At 43.5% G+C, this 26,632-nt stretch overlaps 1 protein-coding gene across 1 annotated transcript; it reads left to right on the top strand.

Annotated features, from left to right (window-relative positions):
* Positions 1-279: 279 nt before the first annotated feature.
* Positions 280-26,254, top strand: LOC139303207 (rho GTPase-activating protein 44-like). Its single transcript, XM_070926943.1, has 20 exons — positions 280-341; positions 2,140-2,179; positions 2,785-2,904; positions 3,185-3,261; positions 4,205-4,316; positions 5,133-5,209; positions 7,044-7,161; positions 8,369-8,437; positions 8,537-8,618; positions 9,530-9,657; positions 10,258-10,369; positions 12,779-12,860; positions 12,976-13,056; positions 14,860-14,973; positions 15,729-15,820; positions 15,946-16,126; positions 20,765-20,956; positions 23,253-23,368; positions 24,079-24,462; positions 26,094-26,254. The coding sequence occupies exons 1-20, from the start codon at positions 280-282 to the stop codon at positions 26,252-26,254; spliced, it is 2,400 nt and encodes a 799-aa protein (XP_070783044.1).
* Positions 26,255-26,632: the final 378 nt, after the last annotated feature.

Genomic DNA, 26,632 nt, shown 5'->3' with positions numbered 1-26,632 from the left:
TGTGTGTGTGTGCAGCCATATATGCAAACATACCATCTATAAATTTGTGTTTCTGCAGTCAAACCTGTTGACAGAAGTGAAAATATGAGAGAAGGCCTCAGAGAGAGAGATCGGTGGGTGATGAGAGGAAGAGTGAGAGGACCAGATAGTCAGGTCTCATTCTTCAGACTGCCCCCTCCCTCCCTCCCTCCCCCTCTCTCACCCTCTTTCTCCTCCCTCTGTCACTCCACTTTCTCCCCTTATTGTCGCTCGGCTCCGGCCTGAAAACAGGTGGGGGGGATGTGGAGGCGAAAGCTGCAGATCAGCAGGACTAGAGCCTCACGCAGGAACAGCACGGCTCTGTAAGTCCACTCAACCACAGTGAATTATAGTGTTTGTGTCAGGATACAATCAGAGGGGGTGAGGTGTCTGTAGTGTTCAGGGAGTGAGGTAAGGCACACTCCGCTGGTTTGGTGTTTGTTGGTTGTTGATCTCAACGTGTTGACGTACTTTTAACTTTTAAAGCGTCCCTAAATGAGCTTCTGTGGTTTTGCATTTTATAGCATTTGTGCAGATTTGCAAAACCTGTATTTCAATTTACCATTTTTTAATAAGGCACCCTTCGTAAAAGGTTTTCAAGCTGTAACTAATGGCTTTATTAAAGGCTAATAATGAATGCCGTCTGTACTCTCTGTGTACGACTGGAACAGGAGGAAGGGTTCCTCCTCTGTTTGACTTTTTGTTGATTTTTTACTGATGATGGAGGACGTTGATTATTATACAGCCACACAAAAGTCATGTACGGAGCCCCCCAGATATGGTGGTAGCCGTGTATTTAACTTCAGCAAAACTGACTAGAGAAGTTGAACAGAAGTTTTCATCCGTTTTTTTTCTCTCTCACTCTTTCAGACCCAACAATCATGCGTTCTTTCTCCTTCTCTTGTAGATGTTGAAAGCTTCATCGCTTGACGTTTTGCACCACGTCAGATCAAAGTATTGTTGTAATGTTCTCTAAAGGCCACGACACCGCAGGCAGCATGTCACTTGTTGATAACGTCTTGTACTTTATTATTAACCTTTAGCTCCTCGCAGCCTCGCGTGTTGTAATGTCCACATTGTTTTAGGTCAAGCTGTCAGTCTCCAACGTCGCTTTAACGCTCCTTAAGGTCTGGATTCAGCTCGTGGTCAATATCTGTGTCGTGCTTTTTCCTAAAAATGGCTTTTTCTTTAAATGCTGACTTGTACGTGAACAGGATCTTATTATATTCTTAACAAATCCCATGAAAAGACCGAAATAATGAATTGATCTGACTAACAAGTATCATCTGTGTATCACAGCCTCATGTATCCTCTTCCTCTGTGCCACAGAGCTCCATTGTCATCCAGAAACTATTAAAAACACATCAGTGAGCCACACTGTTGCACTGGGTGACATGTTCCTTCATCACCATGAACACACACACTGTAGTTTATTTAGACTCACACACACACACACACACACCGTCCTGCTGCCACAAATACTCACTACAGCACCACGTGTGAACTATTTGTGAACTGTGTGGTTCTAGGGATGGAAATGTCTCTTTGTAGGTCCACCGCTTTGGTCCGAACTGAAAGATCTCAAAGACTGTTGGATGGATTGACATGAACTTTGGTTCAGACATTCACGTTCCCCTCAAGATGAACTGTAACAACTGAACTTTTCATGTAGCAGACCGTCTATCTGGCCAAAGTTTTAATTTGTTCAATACTTGCAAAACTAATGACTTAAGAAACTGCACAGCAGGAGAAGGAAAAGCACCACAAAAACCTCTTTAACAGGGAAAAACACGGAGAAACCTCCTGAGTCAGTGACTTGTCGATCTCTACATCCAAAAAGCCTCCTGAGTGACATTCAAGCGCTGTCTTCTGTCGGATTTCCAACCTGAGACTTTGTAGTTGAAAAACTGTTGCAAAATAAACATTCCTGCGAGATGATTAGCTCCAGGCTGCAACGGTCATATTATTTATTATGTGCGCAGAAATTCAGCAAATGATGTAATTACATTGATTGAGAGGTATGTGTGTATGTTGCGCAGTTCCCGCGGCAACACATTATGTAATTTAGCATTTCCCCCTCGAAGCTAACAGCCTCCTTTTCTCTCTTCTCTTCTCTTCCAGAGCTGAAAAAACAGAAGTACTAAGTGACGACCTGCTACAGGTACGAATGGATCAAGTGTGTGTTTGTGTGTTTGTGTCCTCAGTGTATTTCTGAAGGATGTTTGTTGCCTCTCACAGGGAAAAAAGAAAAAATTGGTGCAAAGTGTTCAGTGTGCATAAAATTACTTTTCCAAATGCCTTCGGGCAACATTAATGAGAGCTGAAATTGAACCTCTCAGTGAGACAAAAGGCTGAACTTCCCCACTGATTGACTCGGGATGCAGCTCTGTAATTGATCTGATTAACGCCGCCCGCAGAGGCAACGACATCAGTTCCACTGAGTTGGTTTAATAATGAAATGAGAGGCATCTAAGTATGACATGTAATGGTCTCGTATAAGTGTCACCGGCTGAGAAGAACCTTGTTTTGATGCCAGTATTTTTAGAGACAGGCAGCTGCAGAGCCTGTAGTTTTTAATCAGACTTTATTCTAGCTTGAGGCTTTAAGCGCCTGCATGTGCATGTCTGTAACTGCCAAGTGTGTGTGTGTGTGTGTGGTGGGGGGGGGGGGTGTCCCGAAACTGACGCAATGACTGGAATGTGCAGTCTTTGTGAATGTGTGTGTTCACTGTATGTTGTCCACCTCTCACTGAGTGTCTTCTCTCAGGTGGAGAAACGTCTGGAGCTGGTCAAGCAGGTTTCCCACAGCACACACAAGAAGCTGACCGCCTGTCTGCAGGGCCAGCAGGGCGTGGACGTGGACAAGAAGTCTGTCAGGTCGCCCTCGGTGAGAAGCAACTAATAATGATATTACTAAACTGTCAGGGGTAGATGAGGCTGAGGACACCGGGAAAATATTTTCATTACATAAAGTGTGATAATAAACGCAGGTACTTCATTACGAAGTATCTCATAGATCGCAATGATCACACTGATGGTTCAGGTTCTTCATGTTTGTGTGTGTGTGTGTGTGTGTGTGTGTGTGTGAGAGAGATTCGGTGTTGAGTGACACATCCTGCAGACTGATTCATCGATTGTTTGTGATGTTTGTGTTTGTTTCTGTGCAGAAGAAGCTTCCTCTCACAACACTAGCACAATGTATGGTGGAGGGGGCGGCTGTGCTCGGGGACGAGTCTCTACTAGGGTGAGTACACACTCACACACACACACACACACACACACACACACACACACACACATAGACAGCAATTTACATTATCATTGACTATCTGTAACTTTCTCAGTGAAAGCGTTGACATGGAAACGGATGTTTTTATCACCCAGTGACCCCGAACTGATGTTCCATTCATGTCCAGCGGAAGACAAACAGTGTCCTCTAATATGAAAAGTGAACTACGTCTTTTTTTTGTTGTCTTAAATTAACCTCCTTAACCTCCTGAGAGCTCAACGCACTGCAGCTTCAGAAACAAAACACAAGCAAATAAAATAAAAAACTAAAGTACAGAAACGCTGCAAGTCACACTGAACGGAAATTAGTTACAAAACAGTTTAATTCACTTAATGGAAATGAACTAACAATGTAAGTTTTGTAGTTTTAACATGATTGCATGATGTATTTTAATTGGTACACTAGTAACCAGAAAAGGTCTAATTGCCTTTAGCAGCAAAATATCTGAAAATCATACTGTTAAAATAAAAACAAAACACTAACATTGTCAGCACATTTCCATTAAGTTAATTTAACTGTTAATAACTAATTCCTGTGCAAACTTGCAGCTTGTTCCAGTATTTGGTTGTTTTCTCACTTTGCAGCACTTCCTCTAAATGTGTCGTCAAAGATTTTTTTCTTGTGTTTTGTTTTATTTGCGTGTGTTCTTAAGTTGCAGTGCGTTGACCTCTCAGGGCCACCGTATCATTAAGAGTGAACGTCTCTTTTTAAAGAGCTCAGTTGACATCTGGACGACAATAAAAACATTCTGTGGAATACATTTCCAGAGTTAAATGCCAGTGATTCAGCAAGAAACTGAGAGACCTACATTTCACACTGTGACGCATGCTCTTTGTTAGATCATCCCCGCTGACTGTCTGTCTGTCTGTCTGCCTGCCTGCCTGTCTGTCTGTTGCAGGAAGATGCTGAAGCTGTGCGGCGACACGCAGGACAGACTCGCTCAGGAGCTCATCCTGTTCGAGCTCACCATCGAGAGAGACGTCATCGAGCCGCTCTACGACCTCGCAGAGGTACAGAAACGACACCGTGTGAAGGACGTCCAGTCACGTTAATGGCAACAACAAATTATAGTGCTTAATTAGAAAAAGACAAACTTGTAGTCCCTCTCATCTGATGTATTAGATTGTATTAACTGTTTCAATAGATTAATAAACAAGAAAGCATATTACAGTAATGCAATGAAGAACAGAACTAATAGAAGTAAAACAAGACAAAGTATAAATATAATACCATATAAATATATATATAAATATAACATACATAGAAGAGCACATTTTCAACACAATATGTTCACGAAAATCTCTAACTCACCACCTGACATCAGCCACCATGAGTGTTTGGCATTATTTTATAAAAGAGACGAAATTAAAATACAATTGTTCCCCTTTTTTCCTTAATATGACCTCCAGACTCCTTATGTAGCTCCTCATTTGTAGACTCCCTCTTTAGTTTTTGTATATTTTTAAGAAATACAACATATTAGGCGTTAAAGTTTAAGACTTATCTACATAGTTGTGTCTCTGGTGTTTTCACTGACTGAAGCAGAAGAAAGTATTCAGGTGGACCCCAGAAGGATCAAAGCATGACTGTAAATGAGAGAAGAAGAGTTGATTTGAGTCCATTAATAGGAATTAGTTTAGAGTTGTTTGTTTGAGTGATTACTCTGTAAATTAGCCCGTAAGCTAATCTTCATGAGACCAAGAAACAGAAATACAGAGCTGAGTATTGCTACAACAGGTGCAAAGCCTCGGACAACACTGAGTCTGTCTCTCGTCCTCGTTCACACCAACAAACAGACTGAAGTGAAAACCTCTCTGTCCTCTCAGGTGGAAATCCCAAATATCCAGAAACAAAGGAAACATTTAGCGAAACTGGTCCTGGACATGGACTCTGCGCGCACACGGTGAGTCCGTTACTATGTGTGACTTTTCTTTGTGTGTGAGAAAGACACTCGGCTGTGATCTGAGAAACTCCATCCCCTGTGAATAGACTGGTCCTGAAGCTTCCCACTGAATGCAACTGGGATTTGAAGTGTGTCTCCTCACACTACAGTCTGCTGTCAGAGGGTGGAAACCTCACTTAACACCAGTTCTTTTTGATTAAAGGATAAGACTGTCGATATTATATATTTTTCTTCATGTCAACAAATCACATGAAAAGATCAAAATCAAGAATGTGAAATAGTGCATTTTTTGGGGGACTATTTTCAGCGGCGGATTAATCCATATTTGGTGCTCTAGTGAGTATTTGGGGCAGCAGGACTACATACTTGTCAGTAGGATCGATTCATTGGTGGTTTTGGTATTTTCGTGCATGCGGGAGAAGTTTGCCTTCAGGGCTTTCTGCCAGAAGGCTTTCTTCTGACACGTGGCTAACATTGTGAAACGGTCACAGACCTTTTCAACCAAGTAGTTTTGTTGCCTAAACCGAACCAAACTGCCACTGAAAGCTGAAAATAATATGTCAACCAAGTCCAAGGCACAATTGTCAAAATTTGCTTCACACTGGAATGTAATCTTTATCTACTGAAAGTCCTTTCTGGCAGAAAGCAGCAAAGACAAACTTCTTCCATGTGCTCTTTTCATGTGATTTGTTGACAATTGAATATATACAGACTGTGCTGATTGCTATTAATGAGCCCGTGGGCCTAAAGAATTATTTTAACATAGATGTGTAAATACCAGTTTGAAGGCAGCAACTCTTATATTGATATCTGGAAACATTAGTTTGGCAAGTTTAAAAGAAAAAGGTAAATAAGGTTTGTTTATACATATATATACAGTACATTTAAACACAGCTTAGGCTGACCAAAAGGCTGTACAAAAGGACAACATAACCCATAATGCAATTGGATAGCAAATGCAGTGAAGAAGGAAGACTGCTAGCAAACAAACATGGATGTAAACCATGCTGGATTTAAAATACTAAAATACTGTTTTATGATGAAGGCACCTTCAAATAAAGAATGTTTTGTGGTCTTTCTGGCTCAAAAGCTGCAAAACATTCTGCATCCTTGACTTTGTGATTTGAGGCTCTGGCCTTTATGTTTTTGTCAGTCCACAATCTTTCTGTGTTTTAAAGGTTGTTCTTTACTTCAGACCTTAGAAAACAGGCGTGAAAACCTCTTATTGACCTTGAATTGCTGGAATCATCTCGTCAGTGCAGATTTTCTCTCCCGTCCAATCAGAAACTGTTTTCTGATTCGCTGAAACATACAATCACCACACTTTCTTGGTGCTGCTTCGCCGTCGTTTCAGGGCCGCTGAGCACTGACATGGAGAAATTAGATTTTCCTCACTGCAGTCCAGTCAGTCTGGTTTTTTTTTTTTTTTTAGTGACCCAAATCTGAGACAAATTTTCCCATCATGCTGCTGTGTGCTGAGCTCCTCTGGCAGAGTGACATATTATCTCCATCCAGAGAGACACAGACAGACAGACAGACAGGCAGACAGACAGACAGACAGACAGGGAACAGGACAGAAAATAACTGAATGAATAAGGATGTATAGACTCGAGTAATCCTGTTTGTTTTGTTTGCCATGAGTCATTTTGTCGGAGTAGCTGTCAGACGCGGTTGTGGATGATTATCACTCTCTGGAAGAAAAAGTCTAAAGCTGCTGGAGGCAAATAAAAACCGTCTTTGTTTAGTTAAACATGCTGTGTGACTTTATTCTAACAAAACTCTCAAATCCACCGTAACGTTACGTTGACAAAGCGCTGTTTCGTTTTTTTCCCAGGTATTATCAGTCTACCAAGTCTTCAGGACTGTCCAGCAACCTGCAGCCAGCAGGAGCCAAGGCCGACCACCTCAGGGAAGAGATGGAGGAGGCAGCCAACCGCATGGAGATCTGTCGAGTTAGTGATCACCGTCACTCACAATCAATTAGCTGGTTATTTCCATAATGCAATAAATGAAATGGTTAAAGCTGAATTCATCTATATTCTTAGATTGACTTATTGTTCAGATGACTGTGTGTAATGTGAAAGGCTCTACGCAGCGTTTTAGCTTCTTTCAGCTCATTGTTTTCATTTTACAGCAACTTTACTGTTTCAGTTCGTAGAGAAAAACTCTAAAAATCAGCTGTGCACGAGACGCTCAGCAGCAAACAGTTAGAGACAAGCTGGTGAACATAGTGGAGCATTTAGCAGCTAAAGAGCCAGATGTTTCCCTCAGGAGTCGGTGGAGACCAAACACACATGAAGTATCATACATTTTGCACAACTGGCTGTTATTGACTTCATGTTACTATCAGCAATATGCTGCTAGCTGCTTTGGCGAAGGAAGCTTTCAGTCCAGTTTGTTAATTAGGATTTCTCAAAAACACAGATTTCAATACAATTTGTTGGAAAGTTCAGACATGAGCGAAGGAAAAACAGATTTTTGCTCTTAATTAGTTTTGCTTCCTTTGAGCCTTTGAACATATTCTCCATCTTTCCCTGCTCTGCCCACACCTGATCAGCTCTTTGTTTGTCTGAACGCACCTGATCCAGATCATCAGGTGTGGGCTGAGGTGCTGGGAGGCAACATGTTTTTATTCCACGCCGCTTTCCTACAAATGGTTGCCAAGTTCCCGTAGATGTGGCCCATTTCACAAACATTCTTTAACACATGGAACTGCAACTTGGATTTAGACGACACATATCAACTCATTTTGGACAGTTCATCCTTGTACAAAGCCCTAATATTCATAGGATTTAGATATATAAGTAATAAGTATTATCTAATAAACCATGTTAGTTTTGTTTCACATGAAGTGATGAAGGTGCGCTCATTTTACTGTGTGTTAATAACAGTTTTGACCTTTTACACGGCAGACATTTTGACTTGTCACAGCGGGAAACTCTCAGGTGTAACTAATAATATTAGTGAAGGCTCAGCTACATTAAGTGTCCCAGTGAAGCACAATGCAGGCGCTGAGAGCTCGCAGCCATCATTAGTGTAATTAATTACACCTGTGCTTTTCCTACTGACATTATTATAGTCTTTAAAACATATTTTATGTCAGAACAAGTCTTCTGCCTTCCTCGCTGCTCACGTATAAATATGTTGTTTGTTCTCCAGGATCAGTTATCAGCAGATATGTACAGTTTTGTGGCCAAAGAAATTGACTATGCAAGCTACTTCCAGACAGTAAGTACAACATCTCTCCAGACTGTGGAATTAATGAAGGAACAAAAATACTTTTGCTCGTCCATGACAGCCTCTGTGGTCTCTGTCTGTCCCGTCTAGCTGATAGAAGTCCAGGCAGAGTACCACAGGAAGTCATTAGAGCTGCTTCAAAGTGTTCTTCCCCAGATCAAAGCTCATCAGGGTGAGTTTGAGACCAACACACACACTCATGATGCAGTCTTTTTCTTCTCTAACTGCTGCAGTTCATGTCACTATCAACCGGTACAGACAGCCTTTATGTGTACGTAGTATAAATCCTACACGCTGTGTATACTGTATATAATCATGTGTACATGCATACACGCTTTACGTTGTTGGTCATTGGTGCTTTTATATAAATATATACTATATATCTCTATATATGTCTATATATACACCAATTGAATTCAAAGGGCTTTATTGGCATCAAAATACGATGTGTCCAAATATTTAGACATAACACAATAACAGTAATACCAACATTAAGATTCTGATTCTGAAATATGGTCAATGCAAGTCAAAGTTGTACTTCCTGACCTTGTAAATTATCTACAATTTGTCAGCCACTTTCCTCTCCAGCTGACATGCTTTTGTTTTTAGGTTAAAGCCTAAAATCATGCCTTCAAATCTTAGGTTTCTGGTAACATTAAACATGCGCGACTAAATAAGCAACAATCAAAGTTTATATTCTGCTCATTTACCACGTCGGGACTGTGTGGGTGAGGTTTGACTGATAGCGCCGTCTCCATGGCAACACAACAAAACCATCAACTGTCTGATTCAGACCCTTATTGTTCAATTCTGATTGGTCTGTCGAAATAAGTGACATCACCTTTTTCGCTTTACAGACGGCGGTGTTTTCATTTAGGACCCCGCCGCTTAGAGAAAGAAGCTGAAAAAGAAAAATAGGTTCTTGGGGCCTTTAAGGTCGCCCATATTTCCTATGTTTTGGCGTCTTTCTGCAGCCTGAGAGAAAATTCTTTGCATCATATTCAGTGAAATCAAACAGCATCTCAAAAGTGGTGCTGCTGCTGTGTTTGTGTAACTGTGTGTGTGTGTGTGTGTGTTTGACAGAGACCTGGGTGGAGAAGCCGTGCTACGGGAAACCATTAGAGGAGCACTTAGCGCTCAGCGGGAGAGATATTGCCTTTCCCATCGAGGCCTGTGTCACCATGCTGCTGGAGTGTGGCATGCAGGAGGAGGTCAGACTGCACAACCAACACCCGTCTTTACTGCTTTTACACGCAGACACAGTGAACACATCTACTGCTGAGACGCAGAAGTCACTCTTCATTAGTGGAGGGAAATGAGGTCCATCTAATGAGGTCCAGGCTACAGTTTGGTCTCCTGAAAGCCTGAAACTGTTTTATAATATTGTCAGGCCAGAGAGCTTTAATTGTTCAGCATGTAACGATTGTTTAATGGAGAAATATTGAGTGTACAGTTAATGTTGTCTGCAAATATATCATTATGCATAACTTAATTCCAATTGTACAGTAATTAGACTGTAATTTGATATTTGTAGAACATTATGGATAATGATCGGGGTGTGGTGCAGTGACAGATTTGTTTAATTTCAACTAAAGTTCAGCTGTTGAGTTTAATGTCCAAAAAGTTTTGCAGATATGATGATTGTATCAACAACAACCTGAACTGAAACTATGTGTAATGCTATTTATATACATAAAAAGTACTACAGAGGTCCAGAGGTAGAACACTTTAATATTATATACTGTATAGCTACGACATTATCTGATTGGATTATTATCAGTAAGCAGTAAAAGCTTGTTTTTGCGTCTCAGGGTTTGTTCAGAGTCGCTCCTTCGGCCTCCAAACTGAAGAAGCTGAAGGCGTCTTTGGACTGCGGGGTGTTGGACGTTCAGGAGTACTCTGCGGACCCGCATGCCATCGCAGGTGAGCCGTCTACAAACCCCCCCCCCCCTTCCCCCGTCTCCTAGCTGCACCTAATCTGTTGCCATGACAACTCATTACCACTGTCTACAATACGAAACTTACATCTAATTTCAGTCACTTTACTGAGACGTCTGCGCCGCCACCTTCACTTCCACACAGACGGGAAATAAACATCATAATTAAGCAGCCAAAATTATCTGCTGAAACCCCTAATATTCTAATAAATCAATATTTTTTAATCCCTTCTAACTGTTAGTGTTTATTTCTCCAGCACATTCGACACTCAGCAGTGACTTTCCTGCTAAAGGTTAATGTGAAAGTCTTGAGGGCCACACACGAGCGTTAGAAGATTGCTTCAGACTTGATTAGGATTCAGTTCACTTCTCTGGCTGCTTTCTGTCCACTTCTGCTTCTCTGCTGCTGTTTCTGTTTTATTAGAAATATTCAATAAACAATCCCGAAAATGTCGAGTGATAAATTCCAAATATAACTGGGATTAGTGTCAGACACATTCCTCCTCTGCTGCAGAGGCTGATGTGTTTTCTTCTTTTTGTTGCTGTCACTGATTTGCTTTTAAATCAGAGCCGCTGTAGACTACAAAAGAAAGAAAAGCTTTCAAGCTGTTATGATGCCGTTATTGATCTCTTCTTTTGAGGACGGTGCTCGTCTCTGCTGCAGCTGACTGCTGCATAACGCTGTCGTCAGGTGAGATCCTTATCTCCAAAATAACAACTTTTCAGGAGCTATGAGACATATTTTTAGCTGTAGAACGAAGCATTTTTAAATGTGTCTTTTGGGATACGTCACTGGAGATGCACTCCTCCAATGTAATCATTGCTCCAGTGTCATGACAATGACAATATTTCTTGGTTTCAAAACACAATCAGAGGTGGTTTATTGTCTTGATTACTGCGTTAATCTATTTATTAGAGGAAGTTTGGGATTTTCAAACTTTATGCAACATTGGATCCAGACCTCAATGAAGAAACATATTTCAGAACATTTGAGTCAATAACCATGTTTGTCTTCATTGTCTTTCCAACGAGCACCTCCTCATGAACCTGTCCTCATCAGGCTAAAACAAGCGATTTACATCTGGTGAAACCTGCATGACATTCATTATGTGAATACATAAACATCTTTATTTGAACCCTGATGAGGGTCAAAACTGAACAAGTTTGCTTTAAATCTGTCAAACTAATTGAAAACCTCCTCAGTTCGTAGTGGAGAGGGTCATTATTCAGCTTGAAAACCACAAACGCTGGAGATACAGTGTTGTCACCCATCAGGAACAATATGTCCCTTTATTCAATATCAAATCAAAGTCAGTCAATCAGCTGTGTCCACTGGAGCATGCGGAGAAAGAGATGAGTCCTAGTCGAGGCCATATCCGTCTCTAATGATCACGTTAAACTGGGTTAGCTCTAACAGCAGATCTAATTTGTGAGTCTGTCCCACTGGGGGTGGTGGTCGTGATGGGGTTCATCTTCCATCAGCCGCAATCTGAAGCAGGAGACCTTTCATTGTAAAGTAGAGGAGGATCTACTCTAGTTCCAACATAATTCCCTGCATTTAATGTGTTTATTTAGCAGCGACCAAAGACAACATGCCCGTACATACACAGATCCAGACAGGCAGACAGGCAGACAGACGTGTACACGCTCAGGCAGAGCGACAGCAGCCTCCAAGCTTTCTCCCACTGAGGGACGCCCTGACTCTGTTGTTTGTCATCCATCCCACGCATCCCCGGGGGAAATGAACGCAGCAGACCAGAGAGAGAAGAAGACGAGTCAGAGAGAAGCCCAGTCAGCCGTCGCCTTCCTCATCAGCTCTGGAAAATTACACTTCCACCCACTAGTTCTGATCAAGTCGTGTTCGGAAATAGTCGCCTGTTTATTTTAAAGCGCTTGTTGTATTAGAGTAGGGGGGCTGTATGGAGTTCAGACTGCGTCTCATTTGTGAGCCAGTCATGGGACAAAGGAAAAGATCTTGTAAAATGTAATTTGAGTAATCTGTTCTGTATCTGTAGTGTTTTTATTATCCATCCTCGTGGCTGTTGGTAAGACTACTGGAAGTAGATATACAGTGATGATGGTCAACTGAGCGGGCCGTGTGGGGCCACTGCAGTTTGACTTTATACCTACATCTGTATCTGCTGAACTACAGTAGTATCTGCTCTTTGCGTAGGTGACAGTAGGATTTAAAAGCAGCTTAAAGGTACATTAGATCAGGGCGAGAGAATAATGTCGCCTGTCAGAAAGCAGAGTAGATTTATGACTGCACAGCCTGACATGTCAAAACAGAATTTAACACGAGTACTGGGCTTCCATGGGAATGCTCAGGCACATGCAGGCACGTCCACATTATACATGCATTCGTGCTTTTACCTTGTTATTTCATTCTCTCCAGGTGCTTTGAAGTCCTACCTGCGGGAGCTCCCTGAGCCGTTAATGACATATGAACTCTACAATGACTGGATCCAGGCCTCCAAGTCTGTATCTTTTCAGCATCATCGTGTTGTTGTTAGATCAGTGGTGATCTTTTGAACTCTTATGTTTTAAGTTTCTTTCAAATATTTTTCAAGTATCATCTCTGTCGTTCTGCAGCATTCAAGATCAAGACAAGAGACTGCAGGCTCTCCTCAGCGCCTGTGAGAAACTCCCCCCAGCCAACAACAACAACTTTAAGTGAGTCACTGTTTCCATGTTTCTCTCCTTGTGGTCCCCTCCTGGGTCGTGTTTCTTCATGTGTGGCTTAACGTATCCGGGCCACCATGGAAGAGAGCCAGCTAAAGCGATTACACTTGGATAAAGATATCTCAAACAGTTCACTCTTATTTTTTAAATAAAGGCAACACGAGTTTACAAAGATATACTTCAACCAAGGCGTAGATCTGTCCTAAATCCATCTGTTGCACAAAGCTGTCTAGTTGGTGACTAACTTGCCATGAATTCTGGGTGAATTAAGACTTTTTTCAATTAAAAAAACATGGCTGACTGAGCGACCGCATCAAACTGCTCGGCTCCGGTCACTCCAGCAGAAAATATTTGCCTTCTGGAAGCATTCAAGAGTGCAACAAGACAAAAAAAACAACTTACAGTAGCATAAAGTCTCAACTCAGTGCAGACCTGCAGACACTGTGGCTTCTTAATGCGGCACGTTAGCAGCACTTCTGCCAACATGTCAGTCAACTGACGACGTCCTCGCTGCTTTCTCTAAAAGCTTTCCCGTCTCATTTCTCGCTCCACAACATTGTCAGAAAAACCACAAATTATGAGCCACGTTTTCCTCTTTTTGTTTGTCATTTGGCGCCACGGGTCAGCAGGTACCGCTGATTGTTACCATGGAAACTCCCAAGTTCCCATGAGGCTGGATTGTCGTGTGCTTCTAATCGACACCTGCCAGAAAAAAAACTCGGTGACCTCGGTGTGACATGGTGCTGAGAAAGAGGCCTGATGGCTGAGATGTGGTTGTATTTGCAGATGGATTAAGACGAGTCGTGGATATTTGCTGAAGGGCTTGTCTCATGATCAAAAGCAAAAAAGAGGAGGAGGAGGAGGAGGAGAGGCTTGACGAGGAAGAGGAAGAGAGAAGGGGATGGGAGAGAAATTGTAAGAGCGAGATACTGCAGCACTTGTCAGTGTCATCATCGAATCGCACAAATAGGGCGTATTTTTAGACGGTCCTCCTCTGAGGAGACCTGTCAGACCTGTCCAGATGATCGCTGCTCGCTGGAATGAGCTGCCTGATGTTCATTCAACTGTAGTTCAGCTCGCGATGAGTCATTCAGCTCAGCCACAGAAACACACTAGCCCATTTTTTGTATCTCAGAAAACTCACTTAAGGGACTGAAAAATAGTAATAATAGTTTTCTGCAAGCTTTGCTCAGTACTTTGTTCTAAACCCGTAGCACTACAGTATATACAGTGTACTCTAAATCTAAAGAAATCAGGGTGGGAGTGAGTACAGCTCAGTATAGTTCTGTTCTTTCCCACATTTCTCACTTTACACATCTCACATTTCACATACGCATCCCCCTGAAAAGAAGTAGATCTGCGTGAATATGGCTTTACTTTATTTGGCCCAGTATGAAACAGATACCATTTTCTCCCCCAGACAGCCAGAAAACATCATAAGCAGCATCTTACTGAATTCATGCATCTCCAGAAATGTCTTACTTATTTACTGGCTGTTCACCTGCGGCAAATAAATACAGTATCTACTGAAGCTTCGAAGGGCTTTACAATCTGTATAACGTGTAACGTCCTCTGTCCTTCATATACAGTGTATTGCAGTGTATCTGGTTAGATTTGAACACTGGCTGTGACTGAAGACTCAAAGCTCTTGCACTGAACCCTTCTAACGTTTTTCTTCTTCCTAAACAGGTTAATTGCACATATTTAAGTCTCTTTGGACAAAAGCGTCAAGTGAAATGTAATTTAAAGTGTTCTGTTCATTGACTGACCTATTTCCTGCGTCTGTTTTAACAGGTATTTGATCAAATTCCTCTCCAAACTGACTGAATACCAGGATGTGAACAAGATGACGCCTGGAAACATTGCTATTGTCCTCGGACCGAACCTGCTGTGGATGCACAACGAAGGGTAAGATAGCAGAGATACACAGTTACAGCGGTTTACCGACTTAAATATAACAATAAATACAACTGTAGGTGAGACGTACACATGTTGTATTTAGAGCATGAGGCTGGTGATGTTCTATATTTTTACTTATTGTCAACAAATTCCATGAAGAGACCAAAACTAACAACAATGCTCACTTAGAGCACCAGACCTCCTGTTTGAGTAACGTTTACTAAAAACTACAGTGACCAACATGTTGTTTTTAGTATTTTTGTTGACATTAACAAAACTGCACTTTTTTTCAGCTGAAACTGCTTAAAAAATGTGAAAAATCAGTTTTTCATGCAGTAACTCAGTAGATGTAGCTGACACACAGAAAAGAGAAGGACTCTGTATCCACAAGGATTCTCTCATCGCTCATATTTTGAGCGTCATGAATATTACCCGCCCAGCGCTACAAGTGCCAATAACAAAATGGCCGATGGCTCCGACATCTCCAGGAGACGTTTTTATCAGAAAGTATATTCGTGATGATGATGACTAAGCAGCAAAGGGTGAAGGGCACCTCCCTGAAATCTCTGTGTAAATCTCACAAACTCTTTATCCCTCTCTTCCTTTTAATTAGTATTTTAATAGCCAACATTTCCCAAATAGTTATTTCTCATTTTAATGCTTCTATAATATCATTAAAATGTGTTAATCGCCGCCTGAGTGTAAATTCTGTACTCGACGTCCCACCATAAAAAGACTCTCTGTGTCGTCTCTGTCTGCTGCAGGAACATCACAGAGATGATGACCACAGTTTCCCTGCAGATCGTCGGCATCATTGAACCCATCATCCAGCACGCCGACTGGTTCTTCCCTGGAGGTGAGGAGGGATAACACGAGAGGAAACAGACTGGAGCACCTAGTTTTGTGTCTGCAGTGGGGAACTGACTTCTTCACAAAATGAAATACTGAAAATCTGTATCTTGTCCTTTTCTTCTTCGTTAGAAATCGAGTTCAACGTCACAGGGAACTACGGGAGCCCGGTCCACACCAACCACAACGCCAACTACAGCTCCATGCCGTCTCCGGACATGGAACAGATCGATCGCAGGCAGAACGACCAGAGTCGACGGCCGCTCAGCGTCGCCACAGACAACATGATGCTGGAGTTCTATAAGAAGGACGGGTACGACCCTTCAGTCTCCGCTGGGGTGACATTTAAAACAGGTTTAGCTGCAGCTCTGGGATTACAAACAAATCCTGAAGACATGTGTGAAGTTAGAAAATTACAGATGATGGAATATAGTTTTTGTTTTTCGTGACAGTACTTATAATACTTTGTTGTCACTGCGGATTGTGATCCAGGAAGATTTTAAATTCACATTGCAGATTATTCTGTGAGACCAGTCACTGGAGCAGGTTAAAGAAATAGTTTGACATTTTGGGACATACCCTTATTTTGAGAGTTAGATGAGAAGATTGATATCACTCTAATGTCTGTGCATTAAGTATGGAGCTAAAGCCAGGAGGAGGTTAGCTTAGCGTAGCATAAAGAAGGGGGGAAACAGATAGCCTAGCTCTATCCAGAGGTAACAAAAATCCACCTATCAGCCCTTATAACTCTCAATAATGAACATGTTATATCTAATTTGTTTGAGTCATACACAAACATAAATGTAGTTTGTAGTTTCTTACTGCAGAAAGTCTTTATGCTAAGCTAGGCTAATCGCACCCTGGTTCATCGATCGTCTCATGTAACTCTTGGCAAAATAGCAAATAAGCATGTCCCATAATGAGCAGGGTGTCTCCCAATTCTTTTGCCACAGTAGCTTGTGCCTCTGAAGCATGAATGCACATAAATATCTATATTTATTTGCAATTGTAAGTAGTGAGAGAGAAAGAAAGCTCTGTTACAGGACAGTGCGCAGTAATTAAACTGTACACTCAGAAAGTACTGTATCTGTCACCACGTTTAAATGAGCTGCAAACATGTATTCAACATGCTGTGAGAACTGTGAGGAAAAACTCCGACAATCCTGTTTCTACAAGTCAGAAAACTGGTCTTGAACGAGCCCACTCATCTAAAACCTCCCAGTGATTACACACACAATCATGTCACTCTGCCTCTGAATCAATCAGCGGCCTCCTCCACCTCTGCGGTGTCCTCGCAGCGTCGTTCAGGGTGGATCCTAACTGACAGCCGAACTGACAAGTTAGCTTCACATTTTTCTGCTAGACGAGGCCACTCCGAGGCACGTAAAGTTTCCGCGTGACTGCCTTTTGACAGGGTCGGACACGGGAAGTAGGAGTAAGAGAATTCCCCATCGATTACACAAGTTTCATGTGAAAAGTGAAAAGCTCAGTTTCACCATGAGGTGCACAGAAAGAAAACTGTATCACTCCTTATCTGCAGTGCCTGCCTTCAAGCTTTTAATGTAGTGGGACGGGTAAGAGTGAGAAAAGAGGAGAAAAGAAAGTGAGAGAGATGACATTTAGTCTGTGAAATGAGGAATCGGACAATCCTCAAGCTTTGGAGGAGGATTAGCTGAAAACCAGTCAGTCGCTTTCCTTCCTTTTCTCTGTCTGTCTCTGTGTCTTTTCCTTTAATGCTTTAATACACCCTTGGTCTTATCAGGCCCTGCGGCGAGTCTGAGCTCTGCAGCCCTGGGACCCCAAGTAGCCCAGCTAATTAAACCTGGACCGAGTGTGTGTGTGTGTGTGTGTGTGTGTGTGTGTGTGTGTTGGGTCTGATCAATAGAGCTCAGCTTTCAATAGAAACACAGTGAACACTCTTCAGAACCAGCAGGCTCAGCACAAAGAGGCTGCTTCTCCTTTGAAAAGAGAGGTTGTCTTAGTTTTTATGCACAACAGATTTTAGGTTTAGGTCTGTACATGGTTGTAAAGTTAAAATCTTACTAATTTCCCATCATTCTCTGCACCCAGTGGGACCAGTTGGAGGACACGTGCTGCAGTTACTCTCTACATTAATCTGGCCAGTGAGAATCACTTATAGGTAGCTGGGACAGAGTACATACAATGGCCATAAGTATGTGGACACTGTAAAATTATGCCCTCATGTTATCGTTGAACATCTCACTTCAAAACCGCAGTACGATTCTGTAATTTTGGAAATACGCTTATTCCCTTTCTTGTCGAGAGTTAGTAGAGATTGATACCGCTCTCACGTCTGTAAGGTAAATATGGAGCTACTGCAGGCAGGCGGTTAGCTTAGCTTAGCATAGCATAGCATAGCATAAAGACTGGAAACAGGGGGAAATAGCTAGCCTGGCTCTGTACAAAGAAATCAGTCACTGCTCCCGGACTATTTCTTGGCCCAGGAGCAGTGATATCCTGGAGTCTTGTCATCACCATGAGGTTGCCAGGCAACAGAGAGTCCAGGAAGTCACTGCTCCCGGCCAAGAAATAGACCAGCACATAACCCCCCATAACACCCCAGCTTGTTGTTTCTATACATAGTTTTTTGTAAGGATTAAACAAATGAGACCTAACATGTTAATTAGTGAGATTTAGTTTCCTTTGTTTACCCCTGTTTCCAGTCTTTATGCTAAGCTAAGCTAACTAATTGCTGGCTGTAGCTTCATATTTATAGGACAGATATGAGAGTGGTATTGATCTTCTCATCTAACAAGCGAATAAGCTTCCACGGGTTTCCATGTTTTTGGTCCTCTGGCTTTCCCGCTTCCTCAGATAATTGTGTTACAGCTGTTTCTTTTCTAATGATTGTGTGTGGGGAAAAGTCTCGTTGGACCAGTGTGAATCACTTGACCTGCAATTCGGACTTTGGCCACTACACCAAAGTCGCCACACAGCTCAGCAACATTGGGGGTTGAGGTCTGGGCTCTGTGCAGGACCTGGCTTGGTGTACAGGGGCATTGTCATGTTGAGATGGGAAAGGGTCTTCCCCAAATTGGTGCCAAAAAGTTGGAATTGAATAATTTAGTTGTACCATGAATATTAGATTCTCAGCATGATGCATGAATGGACCAGATTGTCACCACTGCAGTTGCAGAAAACCCCCTCACAGTTTTCATTTATTTTTGTGGGATTTTTTTGTATCCATCAGGGAAAGTTTGACCTAATTAGGGCTAAATGGAACAATAATTTTCTCTCTGGGTTTTGACGTGGTTGAAGCACTTCAGGGAGAACACAGTTCACCCCTCCAATCGCTCTCCGCATTACACTCAGCGTGACTCTCGTCCCTCGCAGCCCCCTGCCAGGCTGGCCTCCCCGTTTGCTCCTCCGTCTTGGCTCTTGTCTTAAAAGTTTATCCTGCCAAAGTTGCTCTGCTGCTCTGATAACGATGCTGTTAATGAGCCCCGGGAGACTCTTGTCTTCCATGATCCTTACTCCTGTCCTCATTGTGCTTGTCTCTGTTTTAACAACGCAGCATTAGGAAGATACAAAGGTACAGTATAGATCCTTCTAATCCAGTCATCCTCTCATCGGCCTATTCATCATCTGTTCGTCTCAGCTGCCCGTTGACAGGAACCGTCTGTCATTTGTCATGTGTGTGTTTAACACTCCGGTCAGGTCTGCCTGAAGTGACACACTTGGACTCCTATAGTTCAATGTCTCTGACAGAGTGGGGTGACAAAGGGGTGACATGGACAAAGCAGGCCTTTCTTTCTGTGTTTACATAAGTAGCATCTTTGCAGTTTCTGGCACTGGATAAACTTGTTCAGCCTGTGAGAACAAAAGCCTCCTGTTGTTTAGTGTTAGCCAACCATGTACTGAAGCTGTTTTTACTGTCATCTTAAACTCCAAACTGTTAAGATTTGAAATTTCACATTTTGGGAAATATGCTTATTTACTAATGTCTGTACGTTTAAATATGAAGCTCCAGCCAGCAGCCGGTTAGCTTAGCTTAGCATAAAGACTGGAAGCAAGGGGAAACAGCTAGCCTGGCTCTGTCCAAAGGTAAAATAAGTCACCTACCAGCACCTCTAAGGTTCACTAATTAACACATTATATTTTTGACGACTGGAAGTGGGAACGTGTTGGGTTGTGTACCAGGACGTGTGCTGCTTGTGATCATCTCTAATATTTCTTCATCCAAAACACAGAGTGACAGTGTCTCCAAAAATATGCGGGACGCATTAAGTCAGTACAACAAGCAGAAACTCCAGGAAGTCACTGCTCCCGCCCAAGTAATAGTCCGGCATATAACACCCGTAAAACTATAAGCTTGTCACTTTCACTTTCAGTTAAACAAACAAGATATAATGTGTTAATTATGTGCTGGTAGGTAGATTTTATTACCTTTGGACAGAGCCAGGCTAGCTGTTTCCCCCTGTTTCCAGTCTTTATGCTAAGCTAAGCTAACCAGCCTGCTAGCTCTAGCTTCATCTTGAATGGACAGACATGAGAGAGTACCAATCTGCTCATCCTCCTAGTTTTCTAGTTATTTTTTTGACCTTGTAATGCCAAAGGGACCATAACGTTCATTTTATTCTTGTTCATCCAAACTGCTCTTGTGCTGCAGTTACCAAAAGATTTAACATTTCACTTTACACATACATCATCATCATCATCATCATGCAGGAGACACTGTGTAGATAAAATGTGTTTTGTTCTTGCATGCTGAGGATCTAAAGTAAAACCATACAAGGCTGTGTGGGTGGAGGACAGGGACCCTAGAAGCTGATCCAGGGTCAGGCCTTTTCAAAGCACGAATGGTATAGATGACGGACAGGGAAGCTTATCCCCCTGATGATCTGTTCAGGGCGTGGAAACCTGACCCCCCCTGAACCACACACAAGCCCTCCCTTGATTTGATTGGCTGTGCATCTTTGTCCCACTGCAGCATGGGTGTCAGGGTGATGGACACTTCTTGGGTGTCGCGCAGGGGCTCGTCTTCTACGCGTAAAAGCTCGTCCACGCCACCGAGCGTGCATCCCCCTGCCCCGCCCACTGACGCTCTCATCCCCGAGCAGCCTGGGGATTTCTCTGCCTCCCCCTCCCTCACCCCTCCTCCCACTAGCAGCGACCGAGCCAGGTAAGGCTGTCGTGCCCCCATCCTCCTGTTTCACCCCCCTCCCCACACCTCACACACCTCCCACCTGCTGCTGCTCCCTCCCCGCCGCGTGTGCTGCTGCGTCCTGCAACTGACACCAGAACAGCGGTGTTTGCTCTTACCCACGTTTTCTTGTCTGTTGCTGCCCCCCCCCCCCCCCCCCAAAAATGCTCATCCTCTCACCTGTGTGTCTCACCTCTGATTTCAAACTTTGTGACTGCTTTTTTTTCTTTAAATTTTCTCATCCTTGAATGTGTCATTCAGAATTAATGCTGTGTGTCAAGTGGCGCATGAATATTTTCACTTCTCTTTAGGGTTTAATTATGTGACAAAATGTGGAAAGAAGTTGAGAAAAGTTCATCCATGGTTCAGTAGAAATGGTTCATTGCTGCATGTGCATGAATTATATATGTTTTGTTTTTGCCATTAGTCCGAGCATCATTAACAGCATAACAGTCCATTGTCGCAAGGCCCTGCAATGGATGAGGTGATTAATTTTTCTGTTTTATTTCATTTTTGTGATTTGAAAACCAGATTTTCATGAGCACCTATTCTTTACTTCCTCTGTGCTGCACCCACCACCCCCCCCCCCCCCCACACCTCCCCTCGGAGTCTTTACTTCTCCGTCCTGTCACAATAATTAATATTCGCCTGATTTCCTGCCTCATAATGGACCAAACTTAAACTTTCAAATCAATACATCCCACTCTTCTTGACCTTTTTAGATACTAATGAACTCATCCACTTCAACAGCATTTCAGCCTCCGGAGACTAACTCAGTTCCCCATGAGACGTTGATATGTTTATCATTGCAGCTCGGATGATGCATCCTCCAATTGGTCGGACTCCTGTTACGCCTACCCCTCCCCTGAGGAGGAGAGGCTGCCTCCCCCTTACCCCTCTTCCTCATCTTCCTCCTCCTCCTCTTGCTCTTCCTACTCGCTCCCTCACCACCATTTCTACACCCGTGCACCTCCGGGTATGCGTCCCGTCGCTCCCAGTCCCGAATCCGTGCCTCCCGGCCCGTCCCCTCCCCCCCGCCTCTCTGGCTACAGCCCACCACTCCCCCACTCCCTTTGCCCGTCCCCTCAGCAGCTTGACGTCAACTCCAACCCCAAACCCAATTCCTTGCACCTGCCCAAACAGGCCTCCCTGTCCGACGCTTCGCATGCGGCCCTGTCTGAAACGAATGGCTCCACCCTTTACATCAAACCCCCGCTCGTTCTTACTCGTCACGATCTGTTCCTGGGCTCCCCCAAACCCCCCAACACCCCCCTATCTGCTCCCCCTCCATGGGCAGCCTGTGCCTGTAGCCGGGACAGAGGAGCCAAGCTGACTAGGTAAATACAGAACCCTGTTTAACTCGTTCGTACTTCCAACACAAATCACACACAAATGACGAGAGGCCTGACAGGGACAAAGACGCATGAGAGAGGGATGATATGAGGAGAGAAGGGGATACTCCCAACAGCACCACCTTCTTCTCTGTCGTATCTATTCCCTTGGTTGTGTATCCGTCAGTCATGGAAATCTATGCTCTTTAGGAACGTCATTATCAGATCCATCTTTAATTTAATAGCCATGAATGCAATCCATAACTTTCCATGTTGCCAGGATATTCGGGAGCCGGTTGCCAGGCAACAAAGGAAATTCGAAGCTTTCAGTGCATACCATTATAAAAGTGGGCGTTAATGAGTCATACCAGTGGGCCCAGTCAGCCCTGAGTGGTAGACTGCAAGATCAGACCTTGAAAATGAACAAAAACAACACAATGATGTGTGTTAACGTAAAACAACTCGAACAGCAACATCAGTTGATGACATTATTATGTTTGACATTGGAAGAAAGCCCAAAGATGCTCATGTGCATTGCTCCACCCTGACTTTAAATCCCAGCAGCTTCAATCATCCATTCATGCCTCATCTGCTGAGAGTGCGAGCGGGCTGACAGTCAGTCAGACTATAAACTGGTTACGTTATGACCTTCAGGCCTTCTTCCCATTGGCATTCTGGCTGCACTGCGCCGTGAAAGTAAGGAAAATCCATTAAGCCATTAGGGTTTATTTGGGATGTTTGAACTGCTTGTGCTGCGCCGCAGTATAGACTACATGTCCATCTGCAACAGTGGTCACTCAGGCAATTTGACATTGAACTATGGGTGCTCTCATTTTCTTTTTAATATGCCAAGAAATTTACAGGGTTGACATATTATTAAGGAGAAGTGAGATGCCTTTGGCAGCTTGTGATTCCTGTGTTTTTCTCCTTCGCTCTCTCCTCAGTACTCTAAAGAACAAGGAGCTGTCTCCGGTGATCGGACAGAAGGGAATCCAGGGAACGATGACCTCTAGTGGACAGTCGCAGCACTCCGAGCACAGCCCTCACACCCTGAGGAGAGGTAACGAGGCAACTCTTTGGAGACATGCACCTCGTTATGTAAATATGCTGCCAAATTCACACGTCAGTCTCACGTTTGAATGAGCCTCAACATGGTGAATCTTAGTCCGACGTGTAACATTTCTGTAAAAGGTCTGACTTGATTTGTCTCATTAACATAAAGGCTGCAGAAGCACAATGTTAAATAAACAAATTATAAGCCAAAAGTCTTGTTCTGCAATCTACGAGCAATGTAATGAATGTAAAATTTGAATTATTATCTCTTATGCACAAATTAAATACTGTGGATGAGCCGATTTTAATTTGTACTGTAGAGGAGATCATCTCATGTCAGATCGATCAATAAAAATGTGTTTTCATTCATTGTTTCCCCCCCTGGTGGAATATCACAATAATCATCAGACCATGAGTCTCCTTAAAATGTCAGTTTTCTGCTTAAGAATCTGCTTAAATATCACACAAAACTTAACTTCCAACATATAAAGAGTCACAACCTGACATCTCACTATGTCTAACTAAGCTAAAAATATTAGGCAGCACAAATACATGTTATGCTGATTCATGTCAAAATGATGAGTCCATTCAGCTGATTAGACTAGTGGACACATAAAAGTCAGTTCACTCATCATGGTTAGTCCTACTCAGCCTGCTCCGTCCTGCACAACAGACGCAGTGTTGTTGATCCACTTGTTCCCGTTGGTCTCTGTGCAGCAAAGAAGCTGGCCCCGATCCCACCTAAAGGCCCTTACTGCCAGACAGGAGCCATGTCCGACCAGTCCACAGGTCAGCCGTCTCCGGTCAGCCTGTCGCCCACTCCTCCCAGCACCCCCTCCCCGTACGGCTTCAGCTACCCGCAAGGATACGCCACCATTGGCTCCCCGGGACAGATCCAGATGGCCACCACCCCGTCTCTCTCCTCTCCACCCTCGCTGGCTGGGACTCTCACCAAGACCAGGCCGACCCCCAAGCCGCCCCGTCAGAGGCCCAGCTTACCTCCTCCTCAGCCCCCCACCACGCCCGGCAGCAGTCCCCAGCCTCTGGAGCATGCGACAGGTCTCCTGGATGGTTTGTCTCCTGGGGAAAGCATGTCGACAGGTAAGGTGTATAAAACAACAGGTGACGGCTCACACCTTGACTGGACTATTTAAGTAAAGCCTTGAGGTACTTTTACTAAACTTAGTTGTATACATCAAGGTAACAAAGTGTTGTACTTTATACACCACTGCTGATTGGCGAAGAGCTCATTTACAGGACAGTGGAGTTATGCTAATAACTTTAATGCTAAATAGTATAATAATAGTCAGATTGAGACCCAGGTGGACTCCAGATATATATATTGTAACTATAGAATAACACCAGGTTGATTCGAGTTACACAGACATGTATCTGCACTAAAACATGTTTATTTTATGTCGGCTGTTTCCGGTCGTAATCTATCTATTTACCTCAACGTCACTCGTAGGTTCTAATTATGTTTCCTCTTGTCGACTGCTCTTATTGTCTCACTTACAGCGGTATGAGCCGAGAGGTTCAGTGTGATTCTATGTGTGAGAGGGACTTTTAGGGTAAGCAGGAGTTCCCGTGCTAAAGCCTCACCCACCCCCCACCCCCACCCCTCCAATCCCTCTGCCATCTCGGCCGAACATGGAGCCAGCTCACAGTAGGGTGAAGCTGCCAGCAGACGCAGATTTTGGATCAGGTTTCTCTCTGATTTACTGGTCTACGGCAGCCTCACTCTAGAGCCGCTCTTTATGTTCCTATACATGACTTCTCATTATGTATACACCAACGTACGGCTGCTGCGTTCAGTCCAGCTCTAACCCATTTTATTGGCCTTTGCATGGTGGCTGAGACTGATGCGATGCATGGCTTACATGGGCGTGTCACAGACCGCCCAGTCTACACAGAGCAGAGCGGATCCCAAATACCTCCAGCCTTCTCTGCCCTTAGGATTCCCACCCATAATGCCCTGCTACAGCTGCCCCCCACCCCCTCCCTGGCTTTGACAGTCACCCCCCCACACCCCCACTCCACTCCACAATGTTTCGCCTCACTGCCCCCCCCCCCCCCCCTGCTGTTCCTCAGTCAGCACACTTCCTGTCTGTGCAGTGTCCAGTTGTTCATCACACATGTTGCACTGTGGACGTCGTCATTCTCACAAGTGACACCAGACCAGAGAAATAGCCGTTATTTGCATCAAACTGAGGTCAATATATTGGTTTATACATGAGTATAACTAACTACATTGATCTGGTGGTTTGGGATTTACTGAATTGACTAGTCTTTGTTTTTTAATGGTCATCGATCATGTCTGAATCAGGTGTAAGCAATAAGGGATGCACGATTTTTGCATCCAATACTAATGTAACAATACTGATAATGATATAGATATTGGAAAGACTGAAACATAGGAACACATTAATGCCCTTGATTTTGAATAGAGATGTTAAAGAATCACATATGCACTATATGAAAGATTTATCATTATTGCCCAATATAATAAGCTGTCCTGTATATCGTGCATCCCTATCATGCTTTTATTTTAATTCATTCATACTGTAACTATGGTTTGAATTTACGATGACCCACATGCCGTGTGTGACATCATCCAGCATCGATGAAACCACATCTGGAATGATCTGTTTCACTCTACAGCCTCTAAGTTTCACCCAAATCAGCTTTTATTTTACTCTCTTCACATCCTGTCTGTGTTTCTGCTCTGCCAGATTCTCTCTGCAACTTGGACATCCCCATCATTAACATGGAACTGGACGATATTTTTGACTTGCCCCACATCTCCCCCTTCAGGAACTCAGTGGCACTGCTCGAGTCGACCAACAACAGAGCTGCGTCGGAGGAGGAGGAGTCTGAGAGCACAGTGCTATGACGCCACTGAGTGTCCTCCCCGCCGGCTGATTAAACGAAACACAACGCCACCGCTGCACCGTCTCACTCATTCAGTGACCTTTCACCTCTCCAGCTGAACTACTTCAGCCTCACTCTGGATCTCCACACCTCACCTGTGCTCGATCCCGGGGGGGGTCCACTTACATTAATAACAAAAAATAGGGTGGACACACGTAAAAGAAATCTCCATGCTCACAACAATCACACGAGGTGTTAGCGACAAGGGGACTTTTGATCAGACACACTTTGACATGTCATGTTGGCTGGAAACATGTTTTTTTTTTTATTTAATGTTTTACGTTTCTTTTTGCCTTATTTGATTCACTTGCAATATTGCCTTTAACTTCACACACGAGGC

Source organism: Enoplosus armatus, chromosome 20 (assembly GCF_043641665.1).
Source record: "Enoplosus armatus isolate fEnoArm2 chromosome 20, fEnoArm2.hap1, whole genome shotgun sequence".
NCBI lineage: Eukaryota > Metazoa > Chordata > Actinopteri > Centrarchiformes > Enoplosidae > Enoplosus > Enoplosus armatus.
This window is presented reverse-complemented; position numbering and strand designations above follow the sequence as displayed.

Bases quoted from the DNA above. Each gene is read 5' to 3' on its own strand.
- LOC139303207 (XM_070926943.1), top strand. From the start codon at position 280: ATGTGGAGGCGAAAGCTGCAGATCAGCAGGACTAGAGCCTCACGCAGG. The intron at 8,619-9,529 runs GTGAGTTTGAGA...TGTGTTTGACAG, and splicing joins CCAGATCAAAGCTCATCAGG to AGACCTGGGTGGAGAAGCCG. The intron at 24,463-26,093 runs GTAAGGTGTATA...CTGCTCTGCCAG, and splicing joins TGGGGAAAGCATGTCGACAG to ATTCTCTCTGCAACTTGGAC.